We start from the raw sequence: 22,210 nt of genomic DNA on the forward strand, positions 1-22,210 counted from the left end.
TTGCCCTTTTCTGCTGTCCTTGGACACCCACACAACATTCACGTGCAGACGGACATGCGTGCATGCACATAAAATATACATTTTAAAATAATTAAAAATTTAAATTGTTTTAAAATCTGGGAACCACAAATGAAATTGGCTTTAATTCATTCAATATGCTTGTCTTTGGTTGCCTCCGTTTTCCTACAAATGACGTAATTTCATTCTTTATGGATGAAAAATTACTCTGCTAAATAAATAAATATATATATATACACGTTCTCCATATTGATGACTCTGTTGCTGAACCCTTTGGTTCAGTTGGTTCCACAGTTTAGCTGTTGCAAGTAGTGCTGAAGTAAATACTGGTGTGCAAGTTTGGAGGATGAAACCTTAAGAATGGACCCCTCATTGTTTTTCTCTCTGGGGCGGGGGGATGCCTCTCCTTGCAGACTGGACAGCTGTGACCTCACACCTGTCAGCTGCTCCATTCTGGCCTCAGCCCTTTCCAGCAACAAGACCTTGACCCACCTGTGCCTGTCGAACAACAGCCTGATGACTGAAGAAGTGAGGCAGCTGTGTCAGTTCATGAGCAATCCAGAATGTGCCCTGCAGCGGCTCATGTGAGTCCCGTTTGTCTCTTTCGGGGGGGGGGGGGGGATCACAGCTTTCAGACTCATCGGGTGTCAGTTCTAATAGGGAGCGATGGGTGGGGATGAGAGTGATGGTGCCTGGCGGGCATCCTGGCAGGAACAACATCCTCTGGTGTACTTGTTACTTTTCTATTGCTGTGATGGCAACACCCAGACAAAAAGCAACTTAAGAAAGGGGGTTTGTTTATTTTAGCTTACGGCTCCAGAGGTGATAGATTCCAAATCAGTGGAGAAGGCTTGGCAATAGTCAGGAAAAACAAAATGGCAGGAGCAGGAAGCTGATGAGCTTTTTTTTTTTTTTTTTTTTAATAAACCGAGAGAACAGGCAGGGAGATGAGGCTGTGAAACCCTCACAGCCCACCTCCAGTGACATGCTTCCTCTAGTAAGGCTCCTCCTCCCTAAAGAGTAATGCCAAGTAGGAACCAAGTATCTAAACACATGAACGTCCAGGCGAGGGTGGGGGGTGGGGGAGGGGCATTTCATATTCAACCTAACATACCCAGTATGTTTAGGCCTCTGGTTTTCTGTGAACTTCATTGGTTATTTTAAAAAAAAAAAAAAAAAACCCTTTCTGTTATTGCTACTTTGTGTATATGTTTTTAAGGTGACTCTAGGCTTTTATTACGTTATTATGTATGTGGGGGGTGGGGTGGGGATGCATACCTCCACACACATGACATGTAGGTCCCAGGACAACTTTCAGGAGTTGGTTCCCTCCTTCCACCCAGGGATTCAACTCAATTCGTTAGGCTTGGCCGTTTTGCCCACTGCACCATCTCAGCAGCCCTCAAGATTTTTTTTTTCCTAAATACAACCTTGTTGTTTTTTTTTTTGTTGGTTTTGTTTTTTTTTAATGGGTATATGTCTGTGTGGATGGTAAGGAGGATGTATACATGGATTCAAGTTTGTGTGGGTACAAATGTGTCTGCGTATGCCCGTGGAAGCCAAAGGTTGCTGTTGGTGCCGTGTTCAGTCACCCTTCATCTAATATATTAAGGTAGAGTCAGTCTCCTGTTTGAACCCAGCTTGGTAATTCAGCTAGACTAGCCAGCCAGCTAGCTCAGTGGGGTCTCCTGTCTCTGCCTCACAGCCACGGAGATTACAAGAGGGTCACGTTTACATGGATACCTGGGATGTGAACTCGGGTCCTCATGCTTGCATGGCAAACATTATCCCAATTATCTCCTCTGTGTGTGTGTGTGTGTGTGTGTGTGTGTCAGTGTATGTATGTGTGTGAATGTAAAATGATGTGTTTGCAAATGACCTGCACACACTTCCCTGCATACTACAAATCTTACTTTTAATGCCTACTGATGTATAAGTGGCATGTACTCTCTATAATTGTTACCGAATATGGAGCCCCTGGGCGGGGGGGAAATCCTATACTTGTTTATTCATTCCGGGCACAGTATTTTTCTTTCTGATTCAGAATTTGTTGAACGCATGGGACTAGAGCCTATGCCTGTGGGTAGCCATCTGTGCCGAGTACTGTCCCTGTTTTGTCCCTGTTTCCTTGCTTCCCTCTGCCTTTGGAAATCCTAAACCTCTCCATCTTTGTTTTCTTGGGATGGAAAGGCTTCCTTCAAATATAGTGGAACTCTGTAAGTATCCTTCAACCAACCAGTTCGGGGCTGTCACTCCTGGTGACACAGGGTTCTTCCTTCCACCTGCTGCTGTGGCTTGTGCCTGAACAAGCACCATCTAACACATCCTGGGGTGGGGCGGGGGTGGGGGGTGGTGATATCATAGCCTTCTGATGCTTATCAATACTGCACATCAGGTTGGTTGGTTGGTTGGTTTGTGAGAGGCTTTCTCTGTGTAACAAGCCCTGGGTGCCCTGGACTTACTTTGTAGACCAGGTTGGCCTTGAACTCACAGAGATCCACATACCTCTGCCTCCTGAGTGCTAGTATTAAAAGCATGCACCACCCTGCCTTGCTACACATCACTGTTTTAGCTAGTACATTGGTGAGGATGCTTGCCATTCGTGTGTGAGACGTGCATCCGTGTGAGCACAGACATGTGCCTGCCACCCTGAAGACAGCCACTTCTGCTGGTTCTTACCTCCTTTCTTCTTGAGACAGATCTTTGTTGCTAAGCCGCTACATGTGCCAGACTAACCAAATCGGCAAGCTCTGGGTTCAAGTGAGAGACTGCCTCAATATAATTAGATGGTGGAGGCCCATGAAGGAAGATACCGAGAGCCAACCTGCTGGCTTCTAGGCATACTCCTCCAAATCTCGTCTCCGATCAGGAGTGCAGGGATTGCAGATATATGCTGGGTGGGTTCTCTGGGGAATCCAGAAATGGGCTTTCACAATTGTATAACAAGCACCCTACCCACTGAGCCATCCCTCCAGCCTGAGGGCTTTGAGACCAGGATCTCAATGTAGCCCAGAGTAGCTTCAAATGAGCTATGTAACCAGAGATGACCTTGAGCCTCCCACAAGCCTCCTGTATCCACCTGCAGAGATCTGGGATTACAGGCACGCGTCAACATGCTTACTATGCGGTGCCTCATGCATGCTCAGCATGCTCAGCAAGCAGTCCACCCAGCCTGAGGCCATTTTTAACTACTAAATGAGCACCAGAAAGCACAAAAAAAAATGAGCAAGCATGGCCCTAACTACATACCCAAAGACGATTTTGTTCAGGTGGTGAGACAAGACTCACCTCCACCCAGGAGCAGAATGTAGGGCTGGAGACTGATGTGTGTCTCTGACCGTGTGTGTGTGTGTGTCAGAGGGGACCCATGAGTGCCACCAGTGTTGATTTTTGCAAGTTGTTAGCGAGTTTTTACCAAATAGGAAAATTTACAAGCATAAAAATCCACAGATGATGCAGAAGGATCGTATGTATTAAGGCAAACAGTATGAGTTTTTTAATTTTTAAATTACGGTGCATGCCTATGTGAGGGGCAAACATACCACAGCAGTCATGTGGAGGTCAGAGTCCGTTCTCTCTACCCACCATGAGGGTCCCAGGAATTGAACTCGTGTCATCATGCTTGTGTTAGGAACTTTGACCCACTGAGCCGTCTTGCCAGACCATAAATAGTCTAAGTTACCGGAAATACAGAGTTGGGAAGGCATGCAGTGAAAATCTGTGTGAAAGGAAATTCAGTGAGATTCCTATGGAAGCCGGACAGACATCTCAGTGTCTGTCTCGTGCCATCGACACATGAGGAGCTCAATTTGGATCCCTTGAACTCACACAATAAAAAATAAAAAAAGCCCAGATGGTGGGTGCAGCATTATAATCTCACTGCTGGAGAGCAAGAGACAGACACGTGCCATTTAGAGCCCTTATCTCAAAAAAAAAAAAAAAAAAAAACCAGATAGGACTGGGCTGGAGAATAGGGCTCAGCAGCTAAGAACTCTTGCTGAGCTTGTAGAAAACCCGGGTTTCAGTTCCCAGCACCCAAATGGTGGCTCACCATTATCTATAACTGCAGTTCGGTGGATCTAGTGCCCTCTTTTGGCCACCATGGGCAGTGTGTGTGTGTGTGTGTGTGTGTGTGTGTGTGTGCGCGCGCGCGCGCGCGCGCGCGTGTGTGTGTGCACGCGTGCATGTATGTGTGTATACAAATCTTTAAAAATGAAAGTTGATGGCTCGTGAGGAGCAACCATCCCCATGGCCTTCACACACATGCACACATGAGCAGGGGCACACACCTATGAAAATATATATTTTAGGGAGCTGTAGTTGACTCAGGGCTAAGGCCACCAAGACATGGAGTTGGAGACTCCGAGGAACACCACCCACGCAGGCTGCAGTGGGAACAGCATCCACCTTGGCTACTATGTGACAGTAGTTGTAGGTATAAATGTTTTTAAAACTTAAGTTAATCTTCGACCATAAGTCTTATGTCTGACGAAGCGAATGAGAGATTCTTGTTAACGCAGATTAATGCAGTCTGCTTACCCTGGCTAAGGGGGTGGGTGGCTGCTTGTTGTTCATTTCCTTTGGAAAGTTAGTCCACCAATGACTTCATGTGACTTGGGACAGTGGGTAAAGGAGCTTCCGCCAAGCCTAATGACCTGAGTTCAATCCCCAGGATCCACATGATGGAAGGAGAGAGCTGGGTCTCACAAGTCCTCTGGAGTTGCTGCATGTGCTGTGGCATGCAGTCACTGACACACGTAATAAGTAAATGTCATTCGAAAGCACATACATGTGTCATAAACCAGGAAGTCTGTTAAAGAATGTAACCTTAGCCGAGATGAGGCAGTGCTTACTCATAGCTACAATATTCAGGACATGGAGGCAGGAATTCTAGGTGATCTACGAAATGAGTTCCCAGCCAGCCTGACCTACCAAAGGACCCTGTCTCAAAAATATACAATGGGGCTAGCAAGATGGCTCAGCAGGTTAGGCACCTAACTGCCAAGCTGAGCAGTCTGAGTTTGATTCATGGGACTGCAAGGCGCAGGGAGAGAACCGACTCCCTCTAATTGTCCTCTGTCCTCCATTCATACGCCATAGCATAGGTACAGTTACGCATGCATGCGCACGTGCACACACACACACAGGAGAAATACAGGGGGCGGTGTGCCTGCCCAGGATGCATATGGGTGGCAGAGAAAGTAGGAGTCAGCCATCTTCTTCCACCATGTGGTCCCCAGAGAATGAACTCAGGTTGAAGTTCTCAGGCTTGACAGCAAGCACTTTTCCCTGTTTGGCCATCTCACCAGCTTGGTCAGAGCCTAATGCTGGTAATTTCCCTAATAGCTGCCAAATGTCAGCTCAAGGCTAACAGTAATGGTCGATGTGTGAGCCCCCATCCTCCAGAAGCGCCAACTGTGAGGCCAAAAGGAGCCTCTTATCCAAGGCCCTGGGAAAGAACATTTGGGGGTCGGATGGTGGTGGCACACGCCTTTAATTTCAGCACTCGGGAAGCAGAGGCAGCTGGATCTCTGTCTGGGACTGCAAAGCGAGTCCAGGACAGCCAGGGCTACACAGAGAAACCCTGTCATGACAAACAATGGTAACCCTCCTCTTGCCATTTGTGTCCCTACAGACTAAATCACTGCAACATCAGAGGACACTCCTATGGCTTCCTGGTGTTGATGCTTATGAATAACAGGAGGCTGACACACCTGAGCCTGACCATGAACCCCATAGAGGATGGTGGAATGAAGCTCCTGTGTGAGGCTATAAAGCAGGAGACTTGTGGCCTCCAAGAACTGGAGTGAGTAGACGGTGGGGGTTAAGGGTCGTCTCTACTGCCCAGGTTTCTGGAAAGCAAGAACTGTTAAGAATGAAAGACTAGCTCCAAGGTCAAGCGCTCATCCTCCTGGGAGCTCATCCTCCTGGGAATCACACTAGCCAGGTGTGAAGTGATGTGCAGTCCACAGAGTTGAGGGAAGGAAGGAATTACTATGGATAGGAAACCCAAGGCAGGATTATGAGTTCTGGGTCATCCTTGATCCCTAATATCCGCTCATTTCCTCAGAGATTATTTGGTTTGATTTTTGTTGTTGTTGTTTCTGTCTGTAGTAGTCCAGGAATGGAACCAAGACCCTTGCCATATGTACTCTACCACTGAGCCACACCCCCAGCCCCTCACTGGGGAATTCTAGGCAGGGGCTCTACCACTGAGTCACACTCCTCAGCCCCTCACTGGGGCAGTCTAGGCAGGGGCTCTACCGCCCCCAGCCCCTCACTAGGGGATTCTAGGCAGATGCTCTACCACTGAGCCACATCCCCAACCCCTCAAGGGGGGTCCTAGGCAGGGGCTCTACCACTGAGCCACATTCCTCAGCCCCTCACTGGGGGATTCTAGGCAAAGGCTCTACCACTGAGCCACGCCCCAGCCCCTCACTGGGGGATTCTAGACAGGGGCTCTACCACTGAGCCACACCCTCAGCCCCTCACTGGGGGATTCTAGGCAGGGGCTCTACCACTGAGCCACGCCCCAGCCCCTCACTGGGGAATTCTAGGCAGGGCTCTACCACTGAGCTGCACTCTCAGCCCTTCACTCGGGGAGTCAAGGCAGGTGTGCTACCACTGAGCCACACCCTCAGCCCCTCACTGGGGGATTCTAGGCAGGGGCTCTACCACTGAGCCACACCCTCAGCCCCTCACTGGGGAATTCTAGGCAGGGCTCTACCACTGAGCCACACTCTCAGCCCTTCACTCGGGGAGTCAAGGCAGGTGTGCTACCACTGAGCCACGCCCCCAGTCCCTCACTGTGGGGGGAGGGGCAGTTCTATGTAGGTACTCTCCCACTAAGCCACTCCCCAGCCCTGGGGCCTGGGGCCCATGTCTTAAATGTAAAGTGCACTTATATGCCTTAGACATAGAGTGGTTTTACACACAGCTTTTAAGTGCAGCTGTGTTATTATAGCCATGACCTGTCACAGAAAGCCAGGTGTGGGATTTTTCCCTTGAAGGCATCATCATGATGCTAAATTTCACATTCAGAGATATCTGCATTTCAGATGCACAAACTCTTTGAGAACCTTTGAATTACCAAGCTCAAATAAGCAGCCAGGCATGCTGGTGCATGCCTTTCATCCCACCAGTCAGGAGGCAGAGACTGGAGGACCTCTGGGTTGGAGGCCAGCCTGGTCTCTACGTAGTGAATTCCAGGACAGCCAGGCCTGTAGAGAGAGATTCTGACGCAAAATAGAAAGCATCCAGCTGTTACTAGGTGGCCACTCCTCTTCCATCCACCCCACTCTGCCTGGAAACAGAAGCACAAGGTCCCCACCCCTCTGGAAACCCCAGGCTCTGTTGGTATTGTGCGAGTTTCTGTCTCCTTTCCTCTCTGTCACGGTGTTCTTCCAACAACGTCTTCGCTCCTTGCCTGTTTCTCCGCCTGTGGACAACCTTGACTCCTTCTGTAGGTGAGACTCAAGCTTTAGTGTGCAGTTAGCTTTCCAAAGAGGCGTCCGTTCATCCCCTGCATTTCCCCCTCCTCCACCATCCCCCCCCCCCAGGCTAATGCCATACCTACTGTGCACCATTCATGAGAACAGACAGAGAGGGCATCTCTCGGGGCTGGAGGGACGGCTTCGTGGATGCTGAGCTTGATGAGCAAGCATGAAGACCTGCATTCGGATTCGAACAATGCATGTAAAAAGCCTCCAGTATAGCCGGGCATGATGGTGCGTGTCTTTGATCCCAGCAATCGGAAGGCAGAGGCAGGAGGATCTCTGTGAGTTCAAGGCCAGCCTGGTCTACAAAGCGAGTCCAGAACAGCCAAGGCCACACAGAGAAAACTTTTAAATAATAATAATAATAATAATAATAATAATAATAATAATAATAATAATAATAATAATAATAATAAAAACCCACCTCCAGCATTTGCCTGTAATCCCAACACTAGGGCAAGAGGGGCCAAGCAGGTATCAGAGCTCACTGGCCTGAGGTACACAGAAATAAAGGAATATACTTGTTGTCAGCTTCTGGCTGCCACACATGCAAGCACAGGTGTGACTACCCTCACACCCTCCACACCCTCACACCCCCCACACACACACACACAATAAAGACCATCTCTCTTTAAACTACATTTTGCTTTCTTATTTGGGCTGAGGGCCTTTATTTGCAACAGTGCTCACATTAGAGGTCAGAGGAAAACTTGCAGCAAACAGTCCTCACCTCTGACCGTGTGAGTCCACTGGGATCATCAGTCTTGGTGGGAAGTAACCTCTATCCTCTGAGCCATCTCACTTGACCCCAAGACATTTTTTTGGGTTGTTTTGTTTTTGTTTTGTTGGTTTTAGTTTTTCGAGACAGGGTTTCTCTGTGTAGCCTTGGCTGTCCTGGACTCCCTCTGTAGACCAGGCTGGCCTCGAACTCACAGCGATCCACCTGCCTCTGTCTCCCGAGTGCTGGGATTAAAAGGTGTGCCGCCACCACTGCCCGGCAAGAAGTTTTCTTAGAAGAAAGTTAAGGCAGCTGTTCTGAGCATTCCTGAACGTCGCTCCCACTGTAGTTCTTCCCCGCTGAAGATTTCCCACGTCTCTTGCAGACTGGTGGACTGCCAACTCACAAACTACTGCTGCGAGGATCTGGCCCACGTGATCACCGTGAACAAGCACTTGAAGAGCTTGGATCTCGGTAACAACGCCCTGGGTGACAAAGGAGTCGTAGCCCTGTGCGAAGGGCTGAATCAAAGTAACAGCACCCTGAAGAGACTTGGGTAACTTCTTGGGGTCTCCCCCTTTCGAGGGGCTGAGCTCAGAGGAGGTGGGAGGGCCTGAGAAGGAAACCAGGGTGGTGCTGTGATTGTTAAAAGGCCTGCTAAAATCAGAATGTACCTTGGTGGCACCACGGGTCTGGGAATCTACCAGACCTCTGTGCTAGGCGAGGTGCTGGGAGCTGGATGGTGGAAATAACCGGAAACAGCTAATACCCGGGTGGTGCAGCACGTAGAATCTAGCAGGAAGAATGAACACAAAGCAACCAGTTATAGTAGTGGGTTTTTTTGTTGTTGTTGTTGTTTTTCAAGACAGGGTTTCTCTGTGTAACCTTGGCTGTCCTGGACTTGATTGGTAGACCAGGCTGGCCTCGAACTCACAGAGACCGCCCACACACACCTGCCTCTGCCTCCCTGAGTGCTGGGATTACAGGCGTGCACCACTGCACCCAGCACAGCAGTGGTTCTCAAGACTTTAGGCGGCATCTCTCGCCCACCTGAGAGCCTGTTAGACCTGAGTGCTACCCAGGTATGGCGGCTCGCACATGTAATTCAGCACACAAGACGACAAGGTAGGAGGATCGCCTTGAGTTTGAGGCCAGCCAGCCTGGGCTACATTGGGAATTCTGTGAGATCCTAACACACGCAGGCACACACGCACATCCACACACACTCATACACTCCCCCACACACACACACACAATCCACATAGATAAAAATGAAAGTAACTTTTTTTTTTTTTTTTTTTTGGTTTTTCGAGACAGTCTCTGTGTTAGCCTTGGCTATCCTGGATTCGCTTTGTAGATCAGGCTGGCCTCGAGCTCACAGCAATGCATCTGCCTCTGCCTTCTGAGTGCTGGGATTAAAGGCATGCACCACCACGCCCGGCTCAAAAGTAACTTTTTTTTTTTAAGTACTAGAATATGGGCCAGTAAGGTGGGATCAGCAGCAAAAGGCATCCAACGACCTGAATTCTGTCACTGGCATTCAAGCGGTGGATGAACAGAACAAACTATAGTAAATTGCCCTCTGACCTCCAGACATGCACCACAGCAAGCACGCGCATGCATGCAAACACAGAACACATAAGTGTAATGTTTTAAATATCAGAACACTCTGATATACCATTATCAGTTGATTTTCTTCCCTTTAAGGCAGAGTCTTTCAGTGCAGCCCAAGCGACTCAGATCTTATGATTCCCCCTCCCCCCCCGCCCAGCCTCTTGAGTGTGGGGATTACAGGACTGTGATGCCATGCCCAGCTCTGTGGTTTCTTGCTCTCTTTATTTAAAATGTACTTGTATGGCCACGTGTGTGTGCCTGCTTCTCTTTAGTCTCATCACAGGCATGTCTGTACCCACTGAGTCTAGAAGGAAGGTATCAGATCTCCTGGCGCTGGAGTCAGGCAGTTGTAAGCCGCCTGATGTGGGTGCTGAGAGCCGAGTCCTCAGCAACAGCAGCAAATGTTTTCAACCACTGAGCTATTGCCCTGATGCCCCTTGTTAAGTATATTCTCTGGCATGCTGCTCTTCTTAGGATAAAGTCCTAAATTTTTATTGCCATACATTTATCCTACTGGGTTTCACAGAGACACTTCCACACAAATATATAATGTACTTCGACCAGGTTCCCTCACACACATCTCTGAACCGTCCCTGCCATCTCATTGGTCCACTTTATTCCCCTGGAAGCCACCTCACACCACCTGCTTTAGTAGCGTAAATGACTTTATGTATCTACCTACAATCTGGGCTCCACAAACAAGAGAAAAACAATGCAATATTTGTCCTCTCAGATCTGACCGACCGCACTTGGTATGTCAATCTCCACTTGCATCTGTTTTCCTAGAACCCTAAACCTCTAAAGTTTCCAGCTTCCTCGCATATGCCGTAGTCTCTGACTAAGCGCTGACTACCTGGGCATGGTTACCTCAGAAGCCCCCCCCCCCCAACAAGAGCGGTCCTCATGCAGCTTCCTATGTACCACGCGCATGCCCAGACATCCATATTTCCTATGTACCACGCGCATGCCCAGACATCCAGCCTCCTTTGTGTGGTTTCTCTATCCTTTTGACTCCTCGGGTGCAACATTGCTTATTAATCAGCAAGCATTTCCGTGTTCCCTACTTCAGTGTCGCTGGACTTGAGGTGTACCCAGCGGCTCTCAGAGCCAGAGCCAGAACTTAGAAATGGGAACATTTGGGCTCTTCCCAAGAGCCTCCCCTCACCCGTTTTTTTGTTTGTTTTGTTTTGTTTTGTTTTTTAAAGTGTTATAAAGATTTCAAGCTTTATTTTTCTTTTTTCCTTTTTTTTTATTTTTTTTAAACACATTTTATTGAAAAATAAAATAATTCATATTACATCTCATTTGCTATCCCATCCCATGCCTCCTCCCTCCCTCCCGCTTTCACCCCATTCCCCTTCCCTATGACTGTGACTGAGGGGGACCTCCTCCCCCTGCATAAGATGCTAGGGTATCAAGTCTCTTCTTGGTAGTCTGCTATCCTTCCTCCGAGTGCCATTGGGCCTCCCCAACAAGGGGACATGGATGGGTGGATCTGGGCCCAGGGGTCCTGCTCAATCTAAAGCACCAACCAAGGACAATATGCGCAGTCATCATCAAACCCCCCTACCCAAATCTAGCCAAGGGACAGAACATTCTCCACAGTTAAGTGGAGACTGGGGACTGACTTTCACATGATCTCTGGTGCCCTCGCCTGTTTTTAAATGCTGGGCTGGAATTCTTTTTTTTGGGGGGGGGGGGTTCGAGACAGGGTTTCTCTGTGTAGCCTTGGCCATCCTGGACTCACTTTGTAGACCAGGCTGGCCTCGAACTCACAGCGATCCGCCTGCCTCTGCCTCCCAAGTGCTGGGATTAAAGGCGTGTGCCACCACGCCCGGCTGGGCTGGAACTCTTATGGGCTGAGTGAAGGATCTGTCATTGGCGCTTCTTCCTTGGGCTTCCCCATAGGTTGGAGGCATGCGAGTTGACTTCCGACTGCTGTGAGGCACTGGCACGGGCCATCTCTTGCAATCAGAACCTGATCAGCCTAAACCTGGCAAAGAATGACTTCAGCACATCGGGGATGTTGAGGTTGTGCTCTGCGTTCCTGAGCCCTACCTCTAATCTGTGGATAATCGGGTAAGTCCCCTAAATGATTGTCTCCTGAGGCGTAAGCCTGACTCTTCTGAGAAGTTCCTTGGAATGGCAGTAATTGAAATTACTTGGGTAATTGAAAGTGGTTGGGATCATGACTTGGTAGCTATCTTTACCTAGGGCAATGATTCTCAGCCTTCCTTATGCTGTGACCCTTTAGCACAGTTCTTCACAGGGCGGTGACCCCGAACTATAAAATTATTTTCATTGCTGCTTCATAACTGTAATTTTGCTGCTGTTAACGACTTGTAATCTAAGTACATGATAATGCAGAATATCTGACATGCAACCCCCGAAGAAAGAGGGTCTCGATCCACAGGTTGAGAACCACTGACAGTGTTCCAGGACAGCCAAGGTTACACCGTGAGACCTTGTCTCACAACAAAGAGAAAAACACAGACATTTGTACATTCATGTTTTCAGTGGCATTTTCAGCCACAAAAGACTAATATTGTGCAACTCTGTTCATATGAGGTTCCTAGGTGGTAGACTCATCAAGACAGAAAGACTAGAGTTTGCTAAAGGATAAGACAAAGAAGGTTGGTGTCCATCCCTAGCACTGCCAAAGTAATGTAGCAGGAAGAGGAAAACTTAGAGTTCACGTTTAACGTCTCCAGGTTTTTTCAGTTTGGGAAGATGGGATAGTTCTGAAGATGAATGGTGGCAGTGGTTGCACTACAGTATGCATGTGTGTAATGCCACTTACACACCGAAAAAAATGATTAATACGGTTAATTTTGCCAAGTGTCATACATGATTCAACCTATAATCCTAATCCTTGGGAGGCTGAGACAAGAGGATTGCCACAAATCTTGGGGCAGGGAGGACATCTTTGACTACATAGTGAGTTCTAGGGCAGCATAGACCACAGAGAGACCCCATCTCAACTAAAAATAGACAAGTTTGTCATGCATGTTAAATATTTAATGTAGCCACTGATGAGTTTCTGTGTTCCAATAAATAACACCTCCACTAATTATTAAATGAAAGCATTTGCTGCTCTTGGCAGAGAAACTGAGTTCAGTTCCCAGAATGCACATGGTGTTGCACAACAGCCTCTCTCTCAAGTTTTTGTGTTACAATACCCTCTTCTTGCCTCTGTGAGCACTGCATGGACATGGTGCACATGTACACATGCAGACACATGCACAGGCATTTTTTTTCTTTTTATTAATTTATTCTTGTTACATCTCAATGTTTATCCCATCCCTTGTATCTTCCCATTCCTCCCCCCCCCCGCCCATTTTCCCCTTATTCCCCTCCCCTATGACTGTTCCTGAGGGGATTACCTCCCCCTGTATATTCTCATAGGGTATCAAGTCTCTTCTTGGCAACCTGCTGTCCTTCCTCTGAGTGCCACCAGGTCTCCCCCTCCAGGGGACATGGTCAAATGTGAGGCACCAGAGTACGTGAGAAAGTCACATCACACTCTCCACTCAACTGTGGAGAATATTCTGACCATTGGCTAGATCTGGGAAGGGGTTTAAAGTTTACCTCCTGTATTGTCCTTGGCTGGTGCCTTAGTTTGAGCGGGACCCCTGGGCCCAAATCTGTCTATCATATTGTTCTACTTGTAGGTTTCTAGGACCCTCTGTATCCATTTATTTTGCTATTCTCCATGCGTCTCTCATTTAGAGTCCCAATAGGATGCCTTCCCCTCTGTCCCAGTTTCCTGGTAAGTGAAGGCTTTCGTGGGACATGCCCCTTGGGCTAGTATGCAGATATAAGTGAGTATATACCATTTTGATTCTTTCTGCTTCTGGGTTAACTCACTCATTATGATCATTTCTAGCTCATCCATTTATCCACAAATTTCGGGAATTCCTTGTTTTTAATAGCTGAGTAGTATTCCACAGTATATATGTACCACAGTTTCTTTATCCACTCTTCTACTGAGGGACACTTAGGCTGTTTCCATGTTCTGGCTATTATGAATAAGGCTGCTATGAACATGGTTGAGCAAATTTTCTTGTTGTGTGCTGGAGCATCTTCTGGGTATATTCCAAGGAGTGGAATAGCTGGGTCTTGAATGCTCAACCTCCTTAGTCATCAGGGAAATGCAAATCAAAACAACTCTGAGATTCCATCTTACACCCATCAGAATGGCTAAGATCAAAAATTCAAGTGACACCACATGCTGGCGAGGATGTGGGGAGAGAGGAACACTCCTTCATTGCTGGTGGGAATGCAAACTAGTACAGCCACTTTGGAAATCTATCTGGTGCTATCGCACATGCATTTTTTAAAAAAACATTTATGTGCATGTGTGGAGTGCACATGGGGAGGTCAGAGGGCAACTTACAGAAGTAGTTTTCTCTTTCCATCATGTGGGTCCTGGGGATAAAATTCACATTGCTATGCTTGGCAACCAAGTGGTGGGTTTTTTTTTTTTTTTCCATTTAACAATAAAATAGCAACTTTTATTTTATTTTTAATATTTTCTTAAATTATTCATATTACATCTCAATGGTTATCCCATCCCTTGTATCCTCCCAGTCCTCCCTCCCTCCTGCTTTCCCCCTACTCCCCTCCCCTATATGACTGTGACTGAGAGGGACCTCCTCCCCCTGTATATGCTCATAGGGTATCGAGTCTCTTCTTGGTAGCCTGCTATCCTTCCTCTGAGTGCCACCAGGCCTCCCCATCCAGGGGACGTGGTCAAAAATGGGGCACCAGAGTTCATGTGAAAGTCAGTCCCCACTCTCTACTCAACGGTGGATCTACTGAGCCAGTTTACATGTCCAAGTATACTTAAAGTCCAAGAAAGTAATTTGGCTGATGTGCTAAGCAAGGTGGTGCCAGCTCTAAGAAGCAGAAACAGGAGGATTACTGCAATTTTGAGGCCAGGCTAGCCTACCTAGTATGTTCTGGCCCAGGCAATGCTGTATAATAAGACCCAGTCTCCAAAAATAACAAAGAATTTGGCTGAAGAAGATAGGGCTGGCAGCCCAGCTGAGGCTGATGGTGAAATGACTTGGTTGAATAACTTCTCCGGATAATAGCCATGAGATTTATCCATTCTACGTTTTTTTAGCATATGAATATAAACACAAAAGGCCCAGGAGTGACTCTGGATGGAATGTGTCACTGAAGGCAGGCAGGAGGGAATGGCGGATTGGAAACTCTGGCTGGGGTGAGGTTGGCCATCTGTACATAAATATGTCACAAAGTACATGCTCAAACAAGCCCAAAGGGCAAAACGTTGGTTAAGAGAGCCAACTGTCAAATGGGCCACAAGCCACAGCAGTCTTTGACAAGACCAGTAGTGAGTATGGCCTTAGCAATTGGTGCAGTTTTCTGGAGACAGCTTTCTGTAAAGTATTTCCCACACAAGCCTGAGGACCTGAGTTCTGGTCCCTAGAACCCATGTGAAACCCAAATGTGGTGCACACACCTATAATCTCTAGCACTAGGGAGGCAGAGACTAGAAGATCCTGGAGTTCACTGCTCAGCCGGCCTGCTGGTCAGCAAGTTCGGAGTTTGCTGAGTTTCTCTCCTCGGTAAATTGAAGATAGATAGACTTACCGCTGGACTCTGGCCTCCACCTGTACATGCTCTCCCTCTTCCTCCCTCTCTGACTTTCTCCCTCTCTCCTTCCCTCTCTCCTCCTCTCTCTCTCTCTCTCTCTCTCTTCCTCCCCCTCTCTCTCTTCCCCTCCCTCCCTCCCTCCCCCCTTTCCCTCCCCCCTCTCCTCTCCCTCCCTCCCCCCCCCTCTCTCTTCCCTCCCCTTCTTCTCTTTCCCTCCCCCTCCCCCTCCCCCCTCCCCCTCCCCCTCCCTCTCCCTCCCCCTCCCCCTCTCCCTCCCCCTCCCCCTCTCTCTTCCCCTCCCCCTCTCCCTCCCTCCCTCCCCCCTCCTCCCTCCCCTCTCTCTCCCCTCTCCCTCCCTCTCTCTTCCCCTCCCCCTCCCTCTCTCTTCCCCTCCCCCTCTCTCTTCCTCCCCCCTCCCCCTCTCTCTTCCTCTCCTTCTTTCTCTTTCCCTCCCTCTCTCACCCTCTCTCCCTCCCTCCCCTTCTTTCTCTTTCCCTCCCTCTCTCTCTCCCTCCCTCCCCCCCTCTCTTCCTCTCCCCCCTCTGCCTTCCTCCCTCCCCCTCCCTCTCTCTCCCTCCCCCGCTCTCTTCCTCCCCTTCTTTTTCTTTCCCTCCGTCCCTCTCTCTCCCTCCCTCCCCCTCCCTCTCTCTCCCTTCCCCTCCCCCTCTCTCCCTTCCCCTCCCCCTCTCTCTTCCTCCCCTTCTCTCTCTTCCCCTCCCTCTCTCCCCCTCCCTCTCTGTCTCCCTCTCTCTCTCCCTCCCCCTCCCCCTCTTCCCTCTTCCCTCTTCCTTCCTCCCTTTCTCTCTCTTTCCCTCTCTATCCTCTATCTTCCTCTCCCCCTTTTTATTTTTCTCCCTCTTTTTCCTTCTCTCCCTCCTCTCTCTCTCTCCATTTCCCTCTTCCCCTCTCTTTTTCCCTCTTCCCCTCTCTCCCTTTTTCTCCATCCCTCTTTCTTCCTTCCTCCCTCCCTCTCTCCCTCTGTGTCTGTGTCTCCCTCCTTCTCTCTCTCTCTCTCTCTCTCTCTCTCTCTCTCTCTCTCTCTCTCTCTCTCTCTCTCTCTCTCTCTCTCCCTCCCTCCCTCCCTTTGCCCACCTCTCTCTTCCTCTTCTCTCTCCCTCCCCCCCCTCACTAGAGCACATCCACAGGCTTGGTTCACTACTGCTCCCATCAAACTTGGATTTTTGCCAACTGATCTTTCACAAGCAAAATGGGAATTCTCTGCAGCTATTTAAATGCTTGCATACTCTTTTCCTCAACAGGGACTTTGCCTTGACTTTGTCCATCGCTGTGCCTCAAACAGATTTCTGTGCATTTTAGGACTTTTACACATGTGGGTTCGTGTGTGTGAGAGCATGTGCATCTACAGTTCATGTGCCTATGTGTGCCTGTGCATGTGGAGGCCAAAGGGTTAACCTCTGGTAAGAGGTCCCAGAACGGTTATTCATCTTGGCATTTAGGATGTTGGTTTGGGTTTGAGACAGGGTCTCGCTGTGTAGCCCTGCCTGGCCTCCATTCAGGCTGGCCTCGAGCTCACAGAGATCCACCTGCAGGACTGAAGATGTCTGAGACCATGCCTGGCCCATATTGGATTTTGGTTTGTTTAGTCTCTATTTTAGATATATATATATATTTGTCTTTATTTTATACGTATGAATGTTTGCCTGAATGTATGTCTATATACCACTTGTTTCTAATGCCCATGGAGGCCAAAAGGAGGGCATCAGACCTTCGGGGACTGGAGTTACAAATGGTTGTGAACTGCCATGTAGGTGCTGGGAATCAAAACCAAGTCCTCTGGAAGAGCAACCAGTGCTCTTGACTGCATTGTCTCTCCAGCTTCGAAGCCTGGCTTTTCAATGGGGGTTGAAAGCAGCCCCTCATGCTTGCATGGCAAGTCCTCCATAAAGTGAGCTATCTCTCTCATCCTTTTTACTGAGCTATCTCCTTTGTCCTTTTAAAAAAAATTGTTTATTGTTGAAAAACATCCATATAGTCTTTTCATGACACTACTTCCCTCCAGATCTTCTCATGATCTTCCAACATGTCTCTCCCCCAACTTTGTCCTATTTTTTTTTATTATTAATTTAATAACCCACTGCCTCCAACTAGTGCCGCTCATATGCACATGGGTATGGGGTCAACCACTAGGGCGTGCCCCCCAGTGGCCACATCCCCAAAGAAAGGTGATGCTCCCTCCCTCTTCCTTTAGGGCCATGGCCTTGGAAGCACCTCCCCCAGCCCTTTTAATCTACAGAGGATGTACTACTGTCACTGAGAGTTCTCAAATAGGTTTGTAGGTCCTTGATCTGCCTTCCAGGACATCTGAGAAAGGGAGATGTCAAAGATAGCCCCCTCTCTTCCCAGCCTGTGGAAACAGCAGTACTATGCCGAGGTGAGAAGGCAACTGGAAGAAGTGCAGTTTTCTAAGCCCCATATGGTCATCGTTGGCGACTGGTACTCCTTTGATGAAGAGGACCGTTACTGGTGGAAAAGTTGAAGATATGAGTCCCCGCTCCCCTTCAGGAGAGGTTCTATGGGCCCCAGCATCTGAAAAGTCTGTCTCACCTTGGAGGATGTAGCCAGAATAAAATAAACACATAGCATTTGAAAGAGCATCTGGTGGTGATGGTGGTAATCAGCAGGGGTATATGATGCAAAGGCATCGATCGGATGGGGAGATGGCTCAGTTGGTAAAGGGCTCATCACAGAAGACTGAGGACCTGACTTCTGAGACACAGAATATATGCGAAACACCAGGTGTGTTGGCATATGCTTGTAATCCCAGCACTGGGAGATGGAGAAATAACATACTCGGACAAAAATCACCTGAAGTGAGAAATGGTTGGTTTGGGCTAGTGGTTCAAGAAGAGGGAAGAAGGGAAAGCATGTCTGGATCACATCTGCACTCGGAAAATAGAGATGAATACACCCCGCTGCTGAGTTCCGTTTGCCCGTTCACACCATCAGGGAATGGTACCCCCTAGAGTGGGTGACTCTTCCCACCTGCCATGTGTAGCTAGCTCTCTGTTGACTTGATAAAACAGTGACCAGAATCAACTTGGGGAGAAGGGTTTGTTTGACTTAATGCTCCTATTTCACAGACCCCATGACTAAGGAAAGTCAGGGCTGGAACCTGGAGGTGGGAACTGGAGCAAAAGCCATGGAGAAATGCTTTTACTGGCTTGGTCTCCATGGCGTGTTCAGTTTGATTTCTTATACAGCCAGGACCACATGCCTTAGGGGTGTCACTACCCACAGTAGGCTGGGCCTTTCTACATCAGCCACCAGTCAAGATAAGTGTCCCATAGATTTGCCCAACTGAGTTTTCCTCTTCCCAGGTAATCCTTGTGCCAGGCCGAGAACTGATGGGCACACAGACTCTAATTTATCATTAATACAGTCCCAAGAGGCTGGATGCCAGGCGATTTCAGGTTCTGTCAACTTGATAACACTAACCATCACAAGGAGGAGACAGAATCCCAAGGGGCTTACTAGCTGGCCAGCCTAGCCCATTTGACGAATTCCAGAGCAATGAGATATTGTGTCTCAATATATACATACATACATATATATACACATATATATACGTATATAAACATATACGTATATATATAGGCGGACAGCAACTGAGGTTCGCTGAGGTTGTCCTCTGCCCCCTAGCCCCCTACATACACACATTCGAAGCTGAGGTAGAGGATCGAAGGCCTCCCATCTTGGCCTCCATTTTCAGACACCACAGGTGCTGCTCGAAGTACTTGTTGAGGGTGGTGAGACCGTCACTCAGATGTGTGAGCCAGACACACAGCATGAGCTTGATTGTCAGTGTCACAGACATGCCCTGCCACAGATGTGAGCTGCTGGGTGTCATCCTGACACACTCAAATGAGGCTGGTTACCGTTAGTGTTCATCCGTGATTCTTTGTCCAATTGGCTGATGTTCCAAAGCCAAGAGCAGCCACTGGCTGGCATGCAGGAACACGTTCTCCCGCAAGTTGCCTCGTACCCATTGGCTAGATTTAAGTCTATTTTGATAGCTCCTTGTTACCAGGGATATAGAACAAAAATACTTTAAGAGGGCTGGGGAGGAGCTGGAGAGATGGTTCAGTGGTTAAGAGCACTGACTGCTCTTCCAGAGGTCCTGAGTTCAATTCCCAGCAACCACAGGGTGGCTCACAACCATCTACAATGAGGTCTGGTGCCCTCTTCTGGCGGCCAAGCACACATGCAGGCAGAGTGTTGTATACATAATAAATCTTTTAAAAATAATAAAATAAGTAGCTTCTCCCTATCTGTAACAATTTGAGGCCCGGATGCCTGAGCATTCCCATGGAGTAGGTGAGAAAGCCATCACTCAAACCCAGTAAGTCAACTCCTGGGTGCCCTTTGCCACGCCTGCAGCATGGGGGAAGCTTTTTCTGCCTCTTCCATGTGCTCCAAACTGTTTTTTTTTTTTTTTTTTTTTTTTTTTTGGTAGCCCCATAATGCAAATAGCACTTCCGAAGCCTGACAACGTTCTAGAAGCGTTCCTTGTAAAAGCGTAAAAGTCGCCCAGTGTAGTGGCACACGCCTTTAATCTCAGTACTTTGGAGGCAGAGGCAGGTGGGACCTGTGAGTTCAAGGTCAGCCAGCCTGGTCTATGAAGTGAGTTCCAGAACAACAGAGCCTACATAATGAGACCTTATCTTGAAATTTTTTAAAAGTATATATATATATATATATATATATATATATATATATGTATGTATGTATGTATGTATGTATATGTATGTGTGTGTGTATCAAGCAACTGGCCTGACTCCCTTACCAACCCCTTCTAATGAGAATGAAAGCTCATGTCTTGGGAGCGCTGCATAAGGTGGCCCAATGGGTACAGGTACTTGTCACAAAGACTGGCAACCTGAGTCAGATCCCTAAGGCTCCCATAAGAGAAAGGGAGAGCTGAGTCCTCGGATTATCCTCTGGTCTCCACGAGCGCCACGACACGTTCCGCGTCCAGTCACACGTGAATATTAAAAAGTTTCACCAGGAGTAATCAGTTATTCTGTGCTGCTGTCATTAGCATGGTCCCTATTTGAGGTTTCTTTGCAAGAATGCCTCTCACATCCTGGGAGACCTAACACTATGCAACACCGAGACGTCTGGCCAATGTGGCATGACCTATGAAGAGGATGTGGGGACAGAAGGGGCCATAGTAGCCCCCACACACACACACACACAGGCTAGGGAAGTGTCAATCCTTCAGAACACTGTTGGCCACTTCGACCATCTGACATACAGATACAGGGTCCACAGGCACCGCAAATGCTTGTGTCGGATATGAATGCTTATTAGGCAGCAGTAGTAGCATAGTCCGGTCATCTCAGCGTCCAGCAGGGAGGGCAGAATAATCAGATCGTGTCAGCCTAAGCCTTGTGTTGTTCAAGGCCAGCCTGGAATGCATGGGGTATATTAAAACACACACACACTCTCTCTCCGAAAGTATAGAATGGGGTAGTGATTGTTCCACGTGATCCCCAGCAGATGGATATCATCTGGACAGGTAGACATCTGCACTCTCCCAGCCTTACAGCTACAGGGGCAGATGCCAAAATAACCTTCAGGGGCTACAAAGATGGCTCAGTGGTTAAGATCACCGGCTGCTCTTCTAGCGGACCTGAGTTCGAATCCCAATTGTGAGTCACAGTGGCTCATGGGGTTCCAGCATTCAAGCTGCTTCCGCCCCTGTCTGTAGAGAGCAGGGAGGGGTCAGCAAGAGATCCCAGAAGCTCAGGCTGCTGGCCTCTGGCTACCTGCTGAGGCTTGGAAACCAAAACCACCCTCACAGGGGCTCCCCCTCATGACAGCAAAAAAAATGAACTCTGAAATGTTGGCGGTTCTCAGGCAACTGATTGGAAGTCATACTCAGATTAGGCCCCCGAATGTCGACTTCCTGTTTTTCACATTTGCTCTTTACAAAGGGAGAGCCACGGAGGATTCTGGAATCGGGGCGGGGGGGGGGGGGGGGGCAGGGGGCGACGGGTGTCAGTGCAATTGCATCTCTCTCCGTACCCCATTCTCTGTATTTTACTGTAAATCTAAGGTTAGGTTACTTTTCTTGTCTCTGCCTTCTTATCTCTGTAGGTTTCTGCAGGCTAAAGCCACTGAGAAGTTTCCTGCAGCATTCTCAGAGTCCTTGAGTAGAGCATGCCTGGTTCCCTTTAGACCCCCATATGCTTTTGAGCTCTTGATGTTCTCTCATTGCACACTAGGGGGCAGTAGAGCGCCATGTCTCGGGAGGTTGAGGGGGAAAGTTCTCGTTTGTAACCTGACACTGGGCCTTCTTACTTCTCCGTTAAGGGACTTCCTATACATTGGGATGCAGGAGAGCGTGCCTGGCTTCAACAGAACACGTGCCAGAAAGACTTGCCTACCCCAGAAGAAGCAACCAGAATAGTCACTAGATGTTGCTGGGGCCACAATCTCCCTAGCCTGGGCCGTAGTGGAAATACAGTAGCACCCAACGGCTCTCCCTTTAACCTTGCAAAATACTGATTCAGACACAGTCTGTGCCCTGAGGGATCTGCTCATTTCTGATTCTGTCATGGGGCTGTAACAGCCCTTTAGGATTGTCTGTCCTTTGCAAGGCTGTCCTTTGTTATCAGTTGTATCGTGTTTTCACTCCCTTTGATGCAATATTCTATTGTGTAAAGATAGACTACCTCTCTGGGAAGGGCTGGCTTTGTGATAAACAATATGTAAGCAG

At 48.4% G+C, this 22,210-nt stretch overlaps 1 protein-coding gene across 1 annotated transcript in view; it reads left to right on the forward strand.

Moving 5' to 3' along the window:
• Positions 1–17,965, forward strand: part of Nlrp5 (NLR family pyrin domain containing 5) — a 42,163-nt gene extending 24,198 nt beyond the window's left edge. Inside the window, exons 9-13 of the mRNA XM_051161847.1 lie at positions 432–602; positions 5,654–5,824; positions 8,618–8,788; positions 11,755–11,925; positions 17,833–17,965. Coding sequence (XP_051017804.1) covers positions 432–602; positions 5,654–5,824; positions 8,618–8,788; positions 11,755–11,925; positions 17,833–17,965 — 817 coding nt within the window. The remainder of the gene's footprint in view (positions 1–431; positions 603–5,653; positions 5,825–8,617; positions 8,789–11,754; positions 11,926–17,832) is intronic.
• Positions 17,966–22,210: the final 4,245 nt, after the last annotated feature.

Source organism: Acomys russatus, chromosome 19 (assembly GCF_903995435.1).
Source record: "Acomys russatus chromosome 19, mAcoRus1.1, whole genome shotgun sequence".
Classification (NCBI taxonomy): Eukaryota; Metazoa; Chordata; class Mammalia; order Rodentia; family Muridae; genus Acomys; species Acomys russatus.